At 33.5% G+C, this 21,006-nt stretch overlaps 1 protein-coding gene across 1 annotated transcript; it reads left to right on the forward strand.

The window, feature by feature from the left end:
• Nucleotides 1-1,188: 1,188 nt before the first annotated feature.
• Nucleotides 1,189-3,464, forward strand: LOC139899188 (caffeic acid 3-O-methyltransferase-like). The gene is made up of 4 exons (XM_071882008.1): nt 1,189-1,583; nt 2,040-2,350; nt 2,903-2,967; nt 3,091-3,464. The coding sequence occupies exons 1-4, from the start codon at nt 1,204-1,206 to the stop codon at nt 3,406-3,408; spliced, it is 1,074 nt and encodes a 357-aa protein (XP_071738109.1). The 5' UTR covers nt 1,189-1,203; the 3' UTR covers nt 3,409-3,464.
• The last annotated feature ends 17,542 nt before the right edge of the window (nt 3,465-21,006 follow it).

Here is a 21,006-nt window from a genome sequence, read left to right on the forward strand (position 1 = left end):
CTATATACTTTCACTTTTGTTCGCTCATTTTTGTTTTATTTGGTTAACAAGTTCAATGCATTCATATTAGCATTTATTGAGTATATAGCCTACATTAAAACAAAAGTGAAAATATATAACGTATTTATAGCTTTAACCCTTCAAAAAATTCAAAGTCGCATGACGATACATAGTATAATCGTCAATTTACGTATCTCCTTTATCAAATGGTCTTTTGACTTTTTGCTCCTTTACCAAATCATCTCTTTCTTCATACATACATTCACTTCAATTTTCCGAAAATTTAATTGAAGAGCTTTATAAACAATATCGAACAGAGGTTAGTCGGTTTTGGATGTAGAAGAAATGAGTTACGACTTCCTTTGCAAGTTAGTGGTATTATGTAATTTTTAACGGAATTAACGGTAGTAGTAGGTTCGAACTTGTTCTCTCGTTTGACCACGTAGACTAAAATGAAGGAGATCATAACCGAAACCACTTGTATCATTATTTTAACGTTTCTACTTCTACTATATCTTTTTTTTTTTTTTTTTTTTTAGATCGGCTCGTTAGTTGTTAGACACACTCACACAACCACACAGGAGGAAACCGCGGACCCTTAACTGGCATCAATTGGCAGACAGCCAGGAATTCCACAGAAAACCCCCTGGTGAGGCTCGAACCTGAGACCTCCCACTGAGGCTCGGTCCAAGCACCGGTACCGTTGAAGCAATGCTACGTTGATACTTCTACTATATCCTGTTTACGCGAGAAGCATTCTCCTAATGTGATAATATACAACATCATCCACAATTCCACATCATACAACAACAAAATGTGAATCACCAGGGTTTTACTCGGGACCCAATGCAGTTGTTGCTAGGGAGATTTCTTTTAGCGAAAAAAAAATGTGGATCATAATTTCTATGACACGCTATTATGTACTAACACATATTGTCATGTATAATAATAATATAATAATGAGAGTTATAATACATGCTTAATTCATGTTCTACCCACCTCGCAGGAAGTCACACTAGTCCTGCTTCTTTCCTTTTTTTTCTTGTTGTGCATACACATTAATTAAATAAATAGTATCCTATTAATGTAGATATGTTAGACCATATAAAAAGAAAATTTTAGAAGTATTTAATATCTTCATAGCGCAGTTCATCAATGAACACCACTTATTCAATAGAAGATTCATCAGAGAAAAAATACAAAATGTCCATAGAAGAGGAAGGGCTACTAAAGGTTTATCAAATCAATGGGATATTAGCTCTTCCGATGGTCATTAAGACCGCGATCGAACTTGATCTGTTTGAGATAATGGCAAAGACACCTGGTGGTCAGTTGTCTTGTTATGATCTTGCTTCTAAACTTCCTACAAAAACTCCCGAAACTCCATTTTTGATTGAACGTATTCTTCGGTTTCTTGCTAGCCAATCAGTTCTATCATCGACCATTGTAACTGATGAAGATGGAAAATTTATCACGTTATATGGTATGACTGCAGTGTCTAATAATTACGTCCGAAATGAAGATGGGACGTGTCATGCTTCGTCACTTTTCCTTCTTTATGATAAAGTAATGGTTGATTCTTGGTTAGTTATCATCTATCCATCTATCATCAATTCCTACTCAAATCTTACATACTTGCATACCTGTCTAGTCAAGTAGTTGATCACCATTATAGGTGTCAAAATGGTCGGGTTAAACAAGTTTGCAAGTCAGGTAACAAATCAATAAGGATTTCAATCATACCAAATAAATTTATGTACAAGTCAAAGCATATATATATAAATTTTCAAATCTCTTATATGAAGTATTCTAGGGACAACTTTAAACCACTAGACCTGTTTCATACTCAACTAATTAACTTAATTGTTAGTTTAATCATCTTGTAAAACCCAAAAACATATGAGGTTGTAAATTCTTTGAATTTCACCAACATTCATTTTAGCTATTGTATTGAAAATTACTAGTTTAACCGATCAACATAAGGAAGTAAACTTAAATTGACTCATTTATTTTCATGTACATAATTTGCTCTGGGGCAGGTATCACTTGAAAGATGCAATAATTGAAGGAGCTACCCCATTTGACAAAGCTCATGGAATGAATGCATTTGAGTACACTGCAAAAGACAACCGGTTTAATGAGGTATTCAATAGGTGCATGCATGACAATACAAGAATCGCGACGAAGATAATTCTTGAAAAATACAAAGGATTTGAAGGAGTAAAAGAGTTTGTTGATGTAGGTGGTGGTTTAGGTGCTAATCTAAAGCTTATCGTTTCTAAGTATCCTAATATTAAAGGCATCAATTTTGACCTACCCCATGTCATCAAGGATGCCCCTCCCATTCCAGGTATTCAATTTCATTCATATATGCTAAATTGAGTGATCTTCTAGTTTTAAAGGAACATATTTTTTTACATTACTGTTTAATCAAGCATTTTTTTCAGCTTGTTTCGTCTTGCTTAGTGAACAAATATCCTAATTTGAGTTGTGAAAATTTATCAATTAAACTTAGCGCATATCATATCTAATATTTTAAGTTATAATCTGGGCGAGACCACCAGCAAGGGCATATCATGGTCTATGAGGGGACGTGGCTCGTAAATTTGAGTAAGTAATAAAATTATAGCCCTTTAAATTGCGACGTTTGACTTTTGAATCAACAAAATCTGATTCCATACGAAGAAGATATGGCCAAAACGGTGAAAACTCGTAGACTTATTTTGTTATTATAATTTTTTTTAAAATTACATATTACATATTAGACAATTTTGGCCAAAAAAGTTCGTTTAAGCTCCGCCACTGACCTGCAAGTACTTTGACACTACTACGTTAGCCGCTTGACGCAAATAATCTTTCACAAATGTAAGTGACAATATGGTTGCTCCTTGTTATGGACTAGGTGTAGAACATGTCGGAGGAGATATGTTCGAGACTGTTCCAAAAGGAGATGTTATTTTCATGAAGGTTTGTTCTTTAACCTTTTGCATATATGCAACATACATACATTTTAAATTTTTTTAATAAATACGGAGTAATAATTAATTGCTATTACTATTTCAACTAATTAACTTCACTGTGCTTTTTTAGTGGATACTTCATGACTGGGGGGACAATTATTGCCTTAAGCTTCTACAAAACTGTTGGGCGTCGTTGCCAGAGCATGGTAAGGTGGTGGTGGTGGAAGCGATCATACCCGAGCCTGAAACTGAATACAGTTGTTTAGATGAAGCTTCTAAAGCTTCCATTGCAAGTGATATGGTAATGATGGTTGCAAACCCCGGTGGTAAAGAGCGAAGCGTATCAGAATACAACTCCTTGGCCAAAAATGCCGGGTTTACTACTATGAAGATGATTTGCAGGATTTCAACCTTTTGTATCTTGGAGTTTTACAAGAAGGATATTTAACTATGTGACAGTCAGCTGATGATGATCAATCTGAATGTTGAGGGAAATAAAATATATCATATATAAAAAAACACAATTCAGCAAGTGTTTGAACAAGTTTTTAAAGCGAAATAAAATATGTGTTTGGTTATATATGAGTAAATGTTTTGGACCTTTGGTCTTCATGCTAGATCGTAGAGTATTACTAATTATGCGTGTTAAATTTTGTTAATCACTGAAAACTTCAAGAACAGGGGTAAGTTTAAGAACAGGGGATAAAATACTTTAAAAAAATATCACTGTTTCAATTCAATGTTATTGTCACATTGCCTTAGATCTTAGACAATTTGCTTGAACTTATAAATGAGTATGACTCTGGAAAAACTAAACGAGACAATAATATAAATAGTGATCGGAGATGGTGGTTTCACGGTGGTAATGTGGTGGTTTGTGATGGTGGTTGTGGAAATGAATACTGTACATGATTTTTTGAGTTTGGGAGAGAATACGAGGGTTAATGAATTGGTGCAACTGTGAGGTGAATGTTGTGTAGAAGTTAGCTATGGGCCTTAATGGATTAAATGTGGAAACCGAGTAATATGAAAATCATGATATCATGATGCTTGAATGTGATTGGTTAATGGATCATGATGCTTGAATGTGATTGGTTAAGGGAACATGATGCATTGTGATGTTAGGATATTAGGACCCAAACAACGCTAGTAATTCTACAAGACTACTAGCCGAGTAGTGATACTATCAAGATCACTCAACCCACTTAATGAACGAAAGATAATATGCAAGAACAATAAAGAACGACACAAGATATAACGTGGTTATATGCAATCGTTGTGATTGCTTTAGTCCACGGACCAACTAGAGAGTGTTTATTTACTGAATATTTGCATGTGGTGTCTATTACAATGATACAATGAGTTCAATTTATAGGAGAACAAGAACACTATGTAACTAGCTAGGAATCTTCATCATGCTTCAAGTAATCATCTTGTTCACCAACTAGCTTGCTTTCCACCAACTAATAGCATGTTCACAGCCATATTTTTAGGTGTAAAGTATCCCACTTTGCACCTAAAGTGACAGGTAGACCAAACTTGTTCGAATCCCATGTGAAAAAATTGACAGCTTGCTGCCAGACACCAGATGCGCCGCATCACCTGCTTTGCTGTGACAGATTGGATTCCACGACTGCAGATTCAAGTATCAGCTCCAGATGCGCCGCATCTAGATCATGATGCGCCACATCTCTGCCCTTTGATGCGCCATATCAGCTTGAAACGCCGCATCCAAAACCTTCGGCATAAAACGCTTGATGAATGCGCCGCATCCATCCCATGATGCGCCGCATCGATGTTGTTTCACGTTTACCGAAATCTGCAAAATCCGTGCAACACCTTAACCCACCTTTTGTGGCGTTTTTTCCTACTTTGTTTAAATTTCTCCATACTCCAACAAATCTCCCACTTGGAGACTTTGAACAAAACTCCAATCATATCAATGAATTAACCAAGGACATTAGACCACCTTTGATTACCGCCCAATACCATTTGGAACACGCACGCTCAACACATACTTCGGATGAGTAGACTTTCGATAAAAGGTCTTCAATACTACTTGTTAAACTTGTAACACCATTAACATCTCTAGCTGGGGTCTTCTCTCATCAATTCGTGAGAAGATAAATTGAGGTAATGCAAAACCTCAATTTCTCCGTCGTAACCACCTTAGTAAACATATCGGCAGGATTCTTCGTACCAAGGATTTTCTCCAAGAATAAAGTGCCATCATTTATATGTTGTCGAATAAAATGATACCTTATCTTGATGTGTTTCGTACGACTATGAAACACCAGATTCTTCCCAAGATGAACCGCACTTTGATTATCACAATACAAGACGCAATAGTCTTGTCTTTTACCCAACTCGCCTAAGAAGTTCTTCAACCACACTAGCTCTTTAGAAGCTTCCACAATAGCCATATATTCGGCCTCGGTGGTTGATAAAGCAACACTCTTTTGTAGTCGAGATAAACAACTAATCGCCGTCTTCCCCATTGTGAAAACATAACCCGTAGTGCTTTTACCCGAATCATCACATCCACCCAAATTAGCATCCGCATAACCTCTAAGTATGAGATTGTTCTTAGAGAAACACAATCCCATATTAGAAGTACCCTTCAAATAACGAAGCAACCATTTGACCGCTTCCCAATGCTCTTTCCCCGGATTAGACATATAACGACTTACAACTCCCACTGCTTGAGCAATATCGGGTCTTGTACAAATCATGGCATACATAATACTACCCACGGCCGATGCATATGGAACCTTTTCCATATTCATTTTGTCTTTTACCGTTTTTGGTGATTGACTCTTCGATAACTTTAAGGTGCTTCCTAAAGGCATAGAACGAGCCTTTGAATCTTCCATGTTGAATCTCTCTACTACTTTCTCAATATATTTGGATTGAGACAAGTATAGAGTACCCTTCACACGATCACGCACAATACTCATGCCAAGTATTTGCTTAGCACCGCCAAGATCTTTCATCTCAAATTCTCGGGAAAGTAATCCCTTCAACTTGTTAATTTCGGACATGTTAGAACCTGCAAGCAACATGTCATCAACATACAACAATAAGATTATGTAAGAAGACTTGAATTTCTTCAAGTAGCAACAGTGATCCGCTTCACATCTTAAGAAACCAATATTCTTCACAAACTCGTCAAACTTTAAGTACCATTGCCGAGGTGCTTGCTTCAATCCATACAAACTTTTCTTTAGCTTACAAACCCACTTCTCTTTACCCTTTACCTCAAAGCCCTCGGGTTGCCTCATGTAGATCTCTTCAACAAGATCACCATGTAAGAATGCAGTTTTTACATCTAGTTGCTCAAGATGTAAATCTTCGGATGCAACCATAGAAAGTACCAAACGGATAGTAGTCATTTTAACTACCGGTGAAAATATCTCTTTGTAGTCAACCCCTTCCTTTTGTTGAAAGCCTTTGACTACCAAACGAGCCTTGTATCTTCTCTTGCCATCTAACTCATTCTTGATTCTATACACCCATTTGCTTTGCAATGCCCTTTTATCATGAGGTAACTTCACTAGTGACCAAGTCTTATTCTTCTCAAGTGATCCCATCTCTTCTTTCATGGCAAGCTCCCATTGTATGGATTCTTTTATCTTCCTTGCCTCAAAGTAACTTTCGGGTTCACCATTCTCGGTATAGAGTAAGTAGTTTGCTGATGGAGAATACCTAGGATTAGGTTTGGGCACTCTAGTCGAGCGTCTTGGTATAGGAGTAACCGGAATGGTTGGACCGGTTTCATTTGTGTCCTCCTCATCACTAGAACTCGCACTATGTTCGGAATCATCACCGCTTTCTGAATCATTCCCATCATTAGCATTTTCCGACGCCTCACCGTTATTCGGCAATTCATTATTTCCCAAACTCCCACTAGAACCTGCAAGATCATCAATAGAAACATCATCAAAAGTAACTTGACTCGTTTTAGGACTCCCCATTTCCGGTTTGCCATAGATCGAATCTTCATCAAAAGTAACATCTCGCGAACGAATTACTTTTCTAGCTTCGTTGTCCCAACAACGATAACCCATTTCATCCGACCCGTAGCCTATGAAAATACACTTATTTGACTTAGCTTCAAGCTTGTCTTTATCCGCATCTTTGGTCTTCACATATGCATTACACCCAAATATCCTAAGGTGACCATAACTCACCTTCTTGCCTTGCCATTCTTCCTCGGGAATTCGGAAACCCAACGATGTTGAGGGCCCCCTGTTTATCAAATAAGCCGCCGTGCTTACCGCATACGCCCAAAACATCTTAGGCAAACCGGCATGTAGTCTCATACTCTTAGCCCTTTCATTTAACGTACGATTCATACGTTCGGCGACGGCATTGTATTGCGGTGTCTCCGGTACCGTTTTCAACATTCTAATACCGAGCTCTGCACAATAGTCTTTAAACTCAAGACTACCATATTCCCCTCCATTATCCGACTTCAAGCACTTGACCTTCAAGTTAGTCTCATTTTCTACCATAGCTTTTCACTTTACGAAAGTATTAAATACATCGGATTTAACTTTAAGAAAATAAACCCATACCTTTCGAGTGGAGTCGTCAATGAAGATTACATAATAGCGAGAATCTCCATGTGATTCTACATTGGTTGGACCAAACACATCCGTATGAACGAGTGTGACGACTCAGAAATTTTCGACCAAATTTAAACATAATCTTTATATAATTTCGATTGATAAGCAATGAATTTTAATAAGTCTTGAACCTCCAGAAATTTTTTTACACAAGCTTTTGGTCACCCTTTTATTCCGACGATTCACGAACGTCATAACTTGATTTAATTGTTTAATTGTTTAATTATTGTGTATATATATGGATTTATATATATTTAACTTGAAAATATGATAATTAAATATCTCATTAAGTATATTAACAAAGTATTATATATATACTTTCATACTACTAATTTAAAGAGTTTTCAAACAATATATATGTTACTATTTAAACGACGTAATTAACTTATGTTAAAATGTATTTACATATAATGTATTACGAGTGTAAATACATCCTTACAAGTATTGAATACACTTTATAATATACCAATACATATAAAGGATAGCTATACTCATATTTCCGTTCAATTTCCTCAAAGAATTCTACTCGCATTCATACGATATTTTTACCCGTATTATACACAGTTTCTAGAAGTATTTACTATTGGTATATACCAATAGAAATCTGAAATTATTTGTGTAATGTGTCATCCATGACCTAATCAATTTAATATGTCATGCATGAATTAATACAATTTAACTTATCTTAGATATTTTCACTAAAAGCCAAAATTATAAGCTTATAAATAAGGACCATTTTAACTCATTTTTACTCCACATTTTCTTAAACTAAAAACACACACTTGAATGCTCTCATATCATACTTTAATCTCAGTAACTTTCCTCTTAATAATCAAGTACTTCTCAAAATCCTTGTTCAATTCCTTGTATAGTTGCTATCTTATTATACTTATAAAACTTGTAAAAACTAGAACTTGTTTTGGTGAACACCAAGCTTGTTTGAAAAACTAATCTAATCTTTCTAACTTAACTCTAATAACACTTATTTATATGTATTATGATGTTATATTAAGTTAATATAAGAACTTATAACTTGTACATATGAAGAACACCTTGAAACTTAACATATATCCTTTAATCTCCATTCGGTAAAAAGCGGGCTGTTTTGGGTTGGGAATTAAAAACCTATATTAGACCTTGAGTTCGAGGCTAAGACTTTGGAAATATGTTAATATATGTAAATAAGACTTCCAATATTTTTTTCATGATTTTAGACAAAGTGAAAGTATTTTATCAAAAATCATATATTGGGTGGATGCCGGGATTTTTCCAAATCTGTCCACCGACACAAAAAGAGGGTAAAGCTCTAAAAATTACTACTTGGGATGAACTTTTCGATTTGGTTTTGTAAAATTTACTTCTTAATGAATCCATAGCAATTTGATTCACTTTAAACGGAGTTGTAATGAATATTTGGCGAACAAAACAAAATCTGCTAAAATTAACGTTGTATGGACGAAATTTATATTATAAAAACTATATTAACCATATCCTTGTTAACTTTTCCTATATCCTATATATATTTGGACATGTTATCAGTAGTATAACAAAATATTATAATCTTGGTTAATTCTGTGATTGTATATATGTATAATAATATTCTTGGTACGTCCTAACACAATAAGTATACAATACGTTTTGATAAATCCTAAGACAATACGTACACAATACGTCTTAGTTAATTCTAAGACAATACGTATACAATACGTCTCTGGGTTGATGCAAAGACAATACGTATACAATACGTCGTGGGATAATTCTAAGATTATATATATATATATACCGATTATTGGACTGTTGGACTTTTCGGACTATTTTGGACTACTAACAAAGGACTACTAACAATGGACTACTAACATAAAATGTTAAAAATTATTATATAAGTATTCTATGAACTTGCTTTATTTTATTCATATGTCGTATTATTATCTGAATCGTTATTATTGTTATAGGTTCGTGAATCCAAGGACGACGGTGATATTTGTAATAAGTTGAAAACTTATTATTAATATACTTTTACTACTGTGAGTATATAGTCCCATTTTTAAACTCTAAAAATATTTTGGGATGAGAATACATGAATTTTATGTTTTACGCCATGCACACAAGTACTTAAAATATATTCTACGTTGAGTTGTACCACATTGCATATCTTTCCTAATAGCTTGGTAACTAATATTTACATGTTGTAAGAACATGTAAGCGCGAATCCTATTGATAGATCTATCGGGTTTGACAACCCCAACCGGGCTAGTCGCTCTAGTATCGTAAACGGTTGCATAGTACTTTGTTTTTACTACACTTGGTACAGTGTAGGGAGATTTCATAATAAAGGGTATATGCCACATTAATGGTTAAGTATGGTTACCGAAGCACTCAACAACTTATAGAATACTTTTATACACTTGCGAGTGTACATATGTTTATAACTATGAAATCTTGTGGTCTATATTTATATCGATGCTAACTTTAAACCTATATATCTCACTAACCTTTGTGTTGACTGTTTAAGCATGTTTATTCTCAGGTCCTTAAGAAAGTCTTCCACTGTTGCATTATCTGAGCAAAGTGTGCATGGAGTCTCATGTTTTTTTTTTTAAATGAAGTGTTGCATTCAATAAAACCTTTGTCATATAATATATTCGACTGTTATGTCACGTGTGTAGTATATGAAAACCGATGTATTATGGGGATTATTTCTTAAATAATCGCCCACTTGTTTAAAACATACATTATGTATAATAATGGTGTGCTTTTTATGAAACGAATGCAATATTTTCTAAAACGTATCATATATGGGTCAAATACCTCGCTATGGGACCAATGAATAACGTACAGTGTTTATAGTAATATGGACGGGTCGTTTCAGTTGGTATCAGAGCGGTGGTCTTAGCGAACCAGGTCTTGCATTAGTGTGTCTAACTGATAGTTGTTAGGATGCATTAGTGAGTCTGGACTTCGACCTTATCTGCATATTAAAAGTTTTGCTTATCATTCTTGTCTGAAATTACCTGTTTATCATGTTAAGTCTAGACGCGTCTTACTGCAATTATTGCATAGGTAGTGTATAGACACATATTCATATCTTATCATATCTATCACGGTAGACTTTGCCTGACATCTTCCGTAAATTCCTTTGTAACTTATGGGATTTTGGTATTAAATATACATATGTAAATTATGTATTAAGAATATCAATCTAAGTCCTAAATCTTTTTCATATCAACAATCATTCCTCTGAACGTTTAAGGCGGATTCTTCACAAAGCTCGAGTTCATCGGATTCTAAAAGCTATTCCGATATGGAATTCCATTTAAGCTCCGAGAGCAGTCTAACCGTAATGAACCATCCAATTAGTCATCACCTCTTCTGGATGAATTGGGGGTGGGTTCGTGGACGAATTAATCAATTTAGACAATAAGAAGGCGATCTGTTTCATGAATCTAATTCGCCTCTCGGTGGAGAACATGAGGCACTTACCGGCGAACCCGTTCGTAACACCGTTTTCTCTCTCCTTTCCAGGATATGCCGCAACGAGTATAATATTACTAATATTATTGAGGCTATCCGACCTTTACTCCGTATCTTGCATGGTGAATTATTTAGTAAAAAAAATTACTGTCATGAAAAGCAAAACTTCATTAGCAAGTGCATCTTACATCATTTCATTCCCTTTATAAAGCTCTTGACATCTCTTTTTATTCAAGAAACTTTAAACATCTTCTTTCACAATACAAAACAAAACAAATTCTCAACATCTATACTCACATCAAACCACTACTAGCACCAGCAGCAGCAGTACCAACAACATCACAAGCCTCAACATCGCAAGCCGCATTACGAGCATCAACATCATACGCACCGCAGGCACTGAGTGATACCAACAATAATGAGTGATGAAGTATTAATTCATTATTTCATTTACGTTGAAGAAATATTCCGCGGCGATTATGTAATATCTAAAGTTTTAGGGATTATTCATTTCTAGTTTCAACCGTAAACCAAATGAGATTAATATAATATTAACTCATTAAATTCATATTACATCTGAAGAAAATATACATACATATATTTTCATAGAGTGTAATAAAAAATTCTTTTGTACAAAATATTACTTGAGAAATTTTATTTTAACGAGTAGGTAATACCCGAGAAATACTTAAGTTCACATTAATATGTTACACTGTACATTTTCAATGATGTTTCGACAATCTCTAATTATACTCTCTCCTTTCATAGCAATATACATCATTTCACAAAATTCAAGACAACCATTTTCCATACCAATTCAATTACATATTCTGATTTTGACAGATCAAAATCGAAGTTAAGATTTAAGAAGTGCCATCAATCTTAAATTCCTACATCCTTCAAAATCATACTTTAAATTCAAACTATACTAGAACATCACTTTCATTCACAGAACTCATAAAGATATTCGTATCATTCAAGATTCACGACGAATTCATTATACGGATATTGACGATGACAACCTGCGTCTAAACCCTTCAAAATTCTTGAAAACATCTCAATTAAGAAACAATCGAGAAGATGATCCAACCACACGTTATCTATGAAAAGAAGAACTTATGCATACAGTCATACACCTGGAAAACTCCTGGAACCCAAGTAGAAGTTTAACACGTATCCGTGTCAGATCCTTTGGCATTTATTACCAAAAATAACTTTTCAATTCCTTTTCAAAGTAGCCAGTTTTATCACGGCTCCAGCAAGTCAACTTCGACTTTTCAGTCGGATTAGCGGTATTATAACCTCAATATATACGTTACCCTTTCACCATCGTTATCGGAGCACCTTTTATATTCCACTATATTATCAGCAGATGTACCAGCAACTTCAGCTTTAGTCTCTCTGAAAAATATCTATAAACCCCATCATGTACTCACCTACATCCTGTAACAATAATTGCCATACCAATTACCGGGAATCATCAATCATCAATCTCGAATCTCGAAGCGTTTTCACTTCAATTCTATGTATACATATAATGTGTAACTCCTGAAAATTTTGATCTTCAATTCTGAATTTCTGAAAAGCACCCAGTCTACGAATCAATACCCTGAATTTTAAAAAAGCTGAATGAAGCAGCAGAAACTGTAGACAACCGTAACAGTCAAAAGTTTGATGATAAAGAATAGTGTGTTGGCAAAGCTCAGAAAAAGAGAAGGTTTGGAATTGGAAAACGGATTGAGCAAACCATGAAGGAGGATGTGGACAAATCACAAAGACTAAATCTGCCTTCAAAGAATCCAAATGATTCAGTGTCTACTGAAGTCTTTAGCGAATACCTTGCTCCTTACTCTCAACTCTTGCGGATAATATTCTTCATCATCCTCTGATCTTAGATATTCTAAGATATCATCATATCTTTCATTATAAATATCTTCGATGTTTCTGAAGATATCTTCATAACTATTGATATCCGAAATCATTTACCTATTCGCGCTATCTGTGTTACATCATAAAAGAAACTATTTTAGTTTCTAAATTCTGGAACCTTCGAGTTTAAAATATGAATGTTTTGAAGTAGTGTTAGGAACTCAAGTATGATTTAGTATAATATGATGACACTTGATCAACGTGATTATATTACAGTAAGTCATACTGAGTTTCTAAATAGAACGTAATGATTCACAGATCATAACGTCATCATGTGCCATGTTACATGACTCTTACATTCAATCTAATCTCTAAATATATCAAGAACATATTCTATTGATAGTTCTATCTTTTCCTTTGGATTCTGGTAATTTCACAAGTCAAATTGTGCTATTACAATTTCTCTCTTAGAGAATTAGCTATGTTCATTCCGAATTTCATATCTATGAATTCGAGACCATTATTAGCTTGACTTGAAGTCGGGAAAAGAAGACGGAAGCATGAAACTCCAAAATATAAGGAAAAATATAAGCACCAAGACAACACAGAAATTACAAATCGTGTATATCGATGCGTATAGCAATATAAAGACACGAGAAAACTAAGAACACTATAAACCCAAGAGCATAGTAGAAATTAACAGATTCCTCCGGTGGAAGAAGAAAAAGAAGAATGACAGATGTGATAGTCAAGAATATATCAAGAATTAAAACTGGATGGAGCATATTGACGAATGTTTTGGAAGTACAAAGAAAGGAAGAAAGTATAAAAGATGGGAGATGTGGAAATAAGGAAACGTAGGAGGTTGATTTATAGTGAAATATCCGACAGAGAAATCGAGACATATTATTTCATTAAATCGAAGAGGATCATAATTTCCTTAATCGCCGAAGAATCAAATCTTATATAGATTACAAAGATTTTCTTTAATCCGGAGATCAACCGTGATGATGTCAAAAGATAAGACGAATCCCTATTTTCTCATTTCACTCTTTTACGATAGCTTCACTCATACGTTTCGAGTAATCGAATTATTTTATCCATATTTCTCAATCATGATAAAACCCTATGAATCAACTTATATTCGTCATAATAACATTCTTATTGTTAGCCATGATGACCTCGATCAAATTTCGGGACGAAATTTCTTTAACGGGTAGGTACTGTGACGACCCAGAAATTTTCGACCAAATTTAAACATAATCTTTATATAATTCTGATTGATAAGCAATGAATTTTAATAAGTCTTGAACCTCCAGAAATAGTTTTACACAAGCTTTTGGTCACCCTTTTATTCCAACGATTCACGAACGTCATAACTTGATTTAATTGTTTAATTGTTTAATTGTTGTGTATATATATGGATTTATATATATTTAACTTGAAAATATGATAATTAAATATCTCATTAAGTATATTAACAAAGTATTATATATATATACTTTCATACTACTAATTTAAAGAGTTTTCAAACAATATATATGTTACTATTTAAACGACGTAATTAACTTATGTTAAAATGTATTTACATATAATGTATTACGAGTGTAAATACATCCTTACAAGTATTGAATACACTTTATAATATACCAATACATATAAAGGATAGCTATAATCGTATTTCCGTTCAATTTCCTCAAAGAATTCTACTCGCATTCATACGGCATTTTTACCCGTATTATACACAGCTTCTAGAAGTATTTACTATTGGTATATACCAATAGAAATCTGCAATTATTTGTGTAATATGTCATCCATGACCTAATTAATTTAATATGTCATGCATGACTTAATACAATTTAACTTATCTTAGATATTTTCACTAAAAGTCAAAATTATAAGCTTATAAATAAGGACCATTTTAACTCATTTTTGCTCCACATTTTCTTAAACTAAAAACACACACTTGAATGCTCTCATATCATACTTTAATCTCAGTAACTTTCCTCTTCATAATCAAGGTAAAATACTTCTCAAAATCCTTGTTCAATTCCTTGTATAGTTGCTATCTTATTATACTTATAAAACTTGTAAAAACTAGAACTTGTTTTGGTGAACACCAAGCTTGTTTGAAAAACTAATCTAATCTTTCTAAATTAACTCTAATAACACTTATTTATATGTATTATGATGTTATATTAAGTTAATATAAGAACTTATAACTTGTACATATGAAGAATACCTTGAAACTTAACATATATCCTTTAATCTCCATTCGGTAAAAAGCGGACTGTTTTGGGTTGGGAATTAAAAACCTATCTTAGACCTTGAGTTCGAGGCTAAGACTTTGGAAATATGTTAATATATGTAAATAAGACTTCCAGTATTTTTTTCATGATTTTAGACAAAGTGAAAGTATTTTATCAAAAATCATATATTGGGTGGATGCCGGGATTTTTCCAAATCTGTCCCCCGACACAAAAAGAGGGTAAAGCTCTAAAAATTACTACTTGGGATGAAATTTTAGATTTGGTTTTGTAAAATATTTCTTAATGAATCCATAGCAATTTGATTCACTTTAAACGGAGTTGTAATGAATATTTGGCGAGCAAAACAAAATCTGCTAAAATTAACGTTGTATGGACGAAATTTATATTATAAAAACTATATTAACCATATCCTTGTTAACTTTTCCTATATCCTATATATATTTGGACATGTTATCAGTAGTATAACAAAATATTATAATCTTGGTTAATTCTGTGATTGTATATATGTATAATAATATTCTTGGTACGTCCTAACACAATAAGTATACAATATGTTTTGATAAATCCTAAGACAATACGTACACAATACGTCTTAGTTAATTCTAAGACAATACGTATACAATACATCTATGGGTCGATGCAAAGACAATACGAATACAATACGTCGTGGGGTAATTCTAAGATTATATATATATATATATATATATATATATATATATATATACCGATTATTGGACTGTTGGACTTTTCGGACTATTTTGGACTACTAACAAAGGACTACTAACATAAAATGTTAAAAATTATTATATAAGTATTCTATGAACTTGCTTTATTTTATTCATATGTCGTATTATTATCTGAATCGTTATTATTGTTATAGGTTCGTGAATCCAAGGACGACGGTCATATTTGTAATAAGTTGAAAACTTATTATTAATATACTTTTACTACTGTGAGTATATAGTCCCATTTTTTAACTCTAAAAATACTTTGGGATGAGAATACATGCATTTTATGTTTTACGCCATGGACACAAGTACTTAAAATATATTCTACGTTGAGTTGTACCACATTGCATATCTTCCCTAATAGCTTGGTAACTAATATTTACATGTTGTAAGAACATGTAAGCGCGAATCCTATTGATAGATCTATCGGGTTTGACAACCCCAACCGGGCTAGTCGCTCTAGTATCGTAAATGGTTGCATAGTACTTCGTTTTTACTACACTTGGTACAGTGTAGGGAGATTTCATAATAAAGGGAATATGCCACATTAATGGTTAAGTATGGTTACCGAAGCGCTCAACAACTTATAGAATACTTTTATACACTTGCGAGTGTACATATATTTCTAACTATGAAATCTTGTGGTCTATATTTATATCGATGCTAACTTTAAACCTATATATCTCACCAACCTTTGTGTTGACTGTTTAAGCATGTTTATTCTCAGCTCCTTAAGAAAGTCTTCCGCTGTTGCATTATCTGAGCAAGCTGTGCATGGAGTCTCATGTTTTTTTTTAAATGAACTGTTGCATTCAATATAACCTTTGTCATGTAATATATTCGACTGTTATGTCACGTATGTAGTATATGGAAACCGATGTATTATGGGGATTATTTCTTAAATAATCGCCCACTTGTTTAAAACATGCATTATGTATAATAATGGTGTGCTTTTTTATGAAACGAATGCAATATTTTCTAAAACGTATCATATAGAGGTCAAATACCTCGCTATGGGACCAATGAATAACGTACCGCGTTTATAGTAATATGGACGGGTCGTTTCAGTTGGTATCAGAGCGGTGGTCTTAGCGAACCAGGTCTTGCATTAGTGTGTCTAACTGATAGTTGTTAGGATGCATTAGTGAGTCTGGACTTCGACCTTATCTGCATATTAAAAGTTTTGCTTATCATTCTTGTTGGAAATTACCTGTTTATCATCTTAAGTCTAGACGCGTCTTACTGCAATTATTGCATAGGTAGTGTATAGACACATAATCATATCTTATCATATCTATCACGGTAGACTTTGCCTGACATCTTTCGTAAATTCCTTTGTAACTTATGGGATTTTGGTATTAAATGTACATATGTAAATTATGTATTAAGAATATCAATCTAAGTCCTAAATCTTTTTCATATCAACAATCATTCCTCTGAACGTGTAAGGCGGATTCTTCACAAAGCTTGAGTTCATCGGATTCTAAAAGCTATTCCGATATGGAATTTCATTTAAGCTCCGAGAGCAGTCTAACCGTAATGAACCAACCAATTAGTCTTCTTCCTACCCTTCTTCTCAACGCGTTCAAATTTCCTACCCCGGTTGTCGGTACTTAACAAAGAACCGGACGTTGATTCTCCCGAGTTTCTCCTACGAGTATCTTCACCAAGAATCAAATCCCTTATAGCTTCAAACGCTAGCTTAGTAGTTCCCGTAGAGCTACTAACCGCGGTAACCGTACCCGACCAACTTTCCGGTAATGATGAAAGTAAGATAAGTGCTTTTAGTTCATCATCAAACTTAATCTCTACCGATTGAAGCCTCGAAACGATATTATTAAATTCATTAATATGATTTGTTGCACTCGTACCTTCCTTCATCTTAGTATTGAACAATTGACGCATGAGAAATACCTTATTTGCAGCGGTAGGTTTCTCATACATGTTAGAGAGTGCTTTTAAGCAAGCAAACGTCATCTTCTCATTCACAACGTTGTATGCAACGTTCTTAGCAAGTGAATGACGAATAGCACCCAAAGTTTGACGATCTAAAAGCATTCAATCGGCATCGTCCATACTATCAGGCTTGGTTTCTAACAAGGGTTGGTGTAGCTTCTTTTGATACAAGTAATCTTCAATTTGCATCTTCCAAAAGCCAAAGTCTCTCCCATCGAATCGGTCTATTCTAAACTTCCCATCTTCAATCATCGTTCCCTTAACGAAACCTTGTGCTCTAGATACCAGTTGTTAGGATATTAGGACCCAAATAACGCTAGTAATTCTACAAGACTACTAGCCGAGTAGTGATACTATCAAGATCACTCAACCCACTTAATGAACGAAAGATAATATGCAAGAACAATAAAGAACGACACAAGATATAATGTGGTTATATGCAATCATTTTGATTGATTTAGTCCACGGACCAACTAGAGAGTATTTATTTACTGAATATTTGTATGTGGTGTGTATTACAATGATACAATGAGTTCAATTTATAGGAGAACAAGAACACTATGTAACTAGCTAGGAATCTTCATCATGCTTCAAGTAATCATCTTGTTTACCAACTAGCTTGCTTTCCACCAACTAATAGCATGTTCACAGCCATATTTTCAGGTGTAGTATCCCTGATAATGCTAAAAACGAACATATATTTCATAGCATTATCCCTCAAGAAAGACAAGCTTTTAGTTGCAATTGTTCTATTTACAAGTGATATTCGTTTAAATAATAAAAGGTGAAGACAAAAGACAGATTCGACGAATTAAAGACGCAAACGACCAAAAAGCTCAAAAGAACAAAATACAATCAAAGAGGTTCTAATTATTGATAAGAAACGTCTCGAAATTACAAGAGTACAAGATTCAAAACGCAAAGTACAAGATATTAAATTGTACGCAAGGACGTTCGAAAATCCGGAACCGGGACCAGAGTCAACTCTTAACGCTCGACGCAACGGACTAAAAATTACAAGTCAACTATGCAGATGAATATAATATAATATATAATTAATTCTTAAAATTAATATATATATTATATTATATTATAAAACCGTCGGCAGAAGAAAACAACCAAATGTGAGCCTCCCCAGCTGGCCATGCGATCGCATGAGCTCCTTTTTCAGTTCACAGGCCTATAAATTCGCAGTTTGGTGAACGTAATATCCATCATATATCCATCCTCTCTATATCTATACGTAAATATTTATATTTTAATTTTAATTTTAATTTTAATTTTAATTTTAATTTTAATTTTAATTTTAATTTTAATTTTAATTTTAATCCTAATAATAAGGGTATGTTAGCGAATGTTGTAAGGGTGTAAGTTGAAATTCTGTCCGTGTAACGCTACGCTATTTTTAATCATTGTAAGTTATGTTCAACCTTTTTAATTTAATGTCTCGTAGCTAAGTTATTATTATGCTTATTTAAAACTAAGTAATCATGATGTTGGGCTAATTACTAAAATTGGGTAATTGGGCTTTGTACCATAATTGGGGTTTGGACAAAAGAACGACACTTGTGGAAATTAGACTATGGGCTATTAATGGGCTTTATATTTGTTTAACTAAATGATAGTTTGTTAATTTTAATATAAAGATTTACAATTGGACGTCCCTATAAATAACCATATACACTCAATCGGACACGATGGGCGGGATATTTATATGTACGAATAATCGTTCATTTAACCGGACACGGGAACGGATTAATATCCACTAGAATTATTAAAACGGGGGTGAAATTATGTACAAGGACACTTGGCATAATTGTTAACAAAGTATTAAAACCTTGGGTTACACGCAGTCGATAACCTGGTGTAATTATTAAACAAAGTATTAAAATCTTGTTACAGTTTAAGTCCCCAATTAGTTGGAATATTTAACTTCAGGTATAAGGATAATTTGACGAGGACACTCGCACTTTATATTTATGACCGATGGACTGTTATGGACAAAAACCAGACGGACATATTAAATAATCCAGGACAAAGGACAATTAACCTATGGGCATAAAATTAAAATCAACACGTCAAACATCATGATTACGGAAGTTTAAATAAGCATAATTCTTTTATTTCATATTTAATTTCCTTTATTTTATATTTAATTGCACTTCTAATTATCGCACTTTTATTTATTGTTATTGTATTTAATTACACTTTTAATTATCGTACTTTTTAATTATCGCAAGTTTATTTTATCGCACTTTTATTTATCACAATTTCATTATCGTTATTTACTTTACGCTTTAAATTAAGTCTTGTATTTATTTTTAATATTTTACATTTGGTTTTAACTGCGACTTAAGTTTTTAAAATCGACAAACCGGTCATTAAACGGTAAAAACCCCCCTTTTATAATAATAATATTACTTATATATATATTTGTATTTTTATAAAATAAAACTAATATAGCGTTAAGCTTTGTTTAAAGATTTTTTCCCTGTAGAACGAACCAGACTTACTAAAAACTACACTACTGTACGATTAGGTACACTGCCTATAAGTGTTGTAGCAAGGTTTAAGTATATCCATTCTATAAATAAATAAATATCTTGTGTAAAATTGTATCGTATTTAATAGTATTTCCCTGGTAAAATTTAATAGTATTTTATACCCCTTAGCTTTAACATCAAGTATTTTTGGCGCCGCTGTCGGGGAACAAAATCTAGCTTAAAAGCCGGAAGCGCAACGCTAAATATAAAAAAAAAGATTTTTATTTTTAGTTTACTTTTATAAAAAAAATACACTTTTGTAAAAATACGTTTTAAATATACGAAAATACAGAAAAAAATAAAAATAAAAACACTCAAGTCCAAGTACTGTAGCAGTCCAGTGTCTGGCCCGAAACCCTAGCCCATGCGATCGCATGGCCGGGTAACTTAGAACTCATGCGATCGCATGAGCCCTGCAGACACGCCAGGGTTGACCAATTCAGTAATCATTACGGAGTATTATTATTAATTATACTTAAACCCTAATTAGGGTTTAGTATTTTATTAGTTAATTTAGTTTAGTTTATTTAATTTGTATTTTTATGTTTAATTAGTTTTAATAATTTATAAAATTAATAGTT

This window comes from Rutidosis leptorrhynchoides, chromosome 3 (assembly GCF_046630445.1).
Source record: "Rutidosis leptorrhynchoides isolate AG116_Rl617_1_P2 chromosome 3, CSIRO_AGI_Rlap_v1, whole genome shotgun sequence".
Classification (NCBI taxonomy): domain Eukaryota; kingdom Viridiplantae; phylum Streptophyta; class Magnoliopsida; order Asterales; family Asteraceae; genus Rutidosis; species Rutidosis leptorrhynchoides.

Excerpts from the sequence above, each read along its gene's own strand:
- LOC139899188 (XM_071882008.1), top strand. The coding sequence starts at position 1,204 with ATGTCCATAGAAGAGGAAGGGCTACTAAAGGTTTATCAAATCAATGGG. Across the intron at positions 2,351-2,902 it reads GGATGCCCCTCCCATTCCAG|GTGTAGAACATGTCGGAGGA; the intron begins GTATTCAATTTC and ends GTTATGGACTAG. Across the intron at positions 2,968-3,090 it reads GAGATGTTATTTTCATGAAG|TGGATACTTCATGACTGGGG; the intron begins GTTTGTTCTTTA and ends GTGCTTTTTTAG.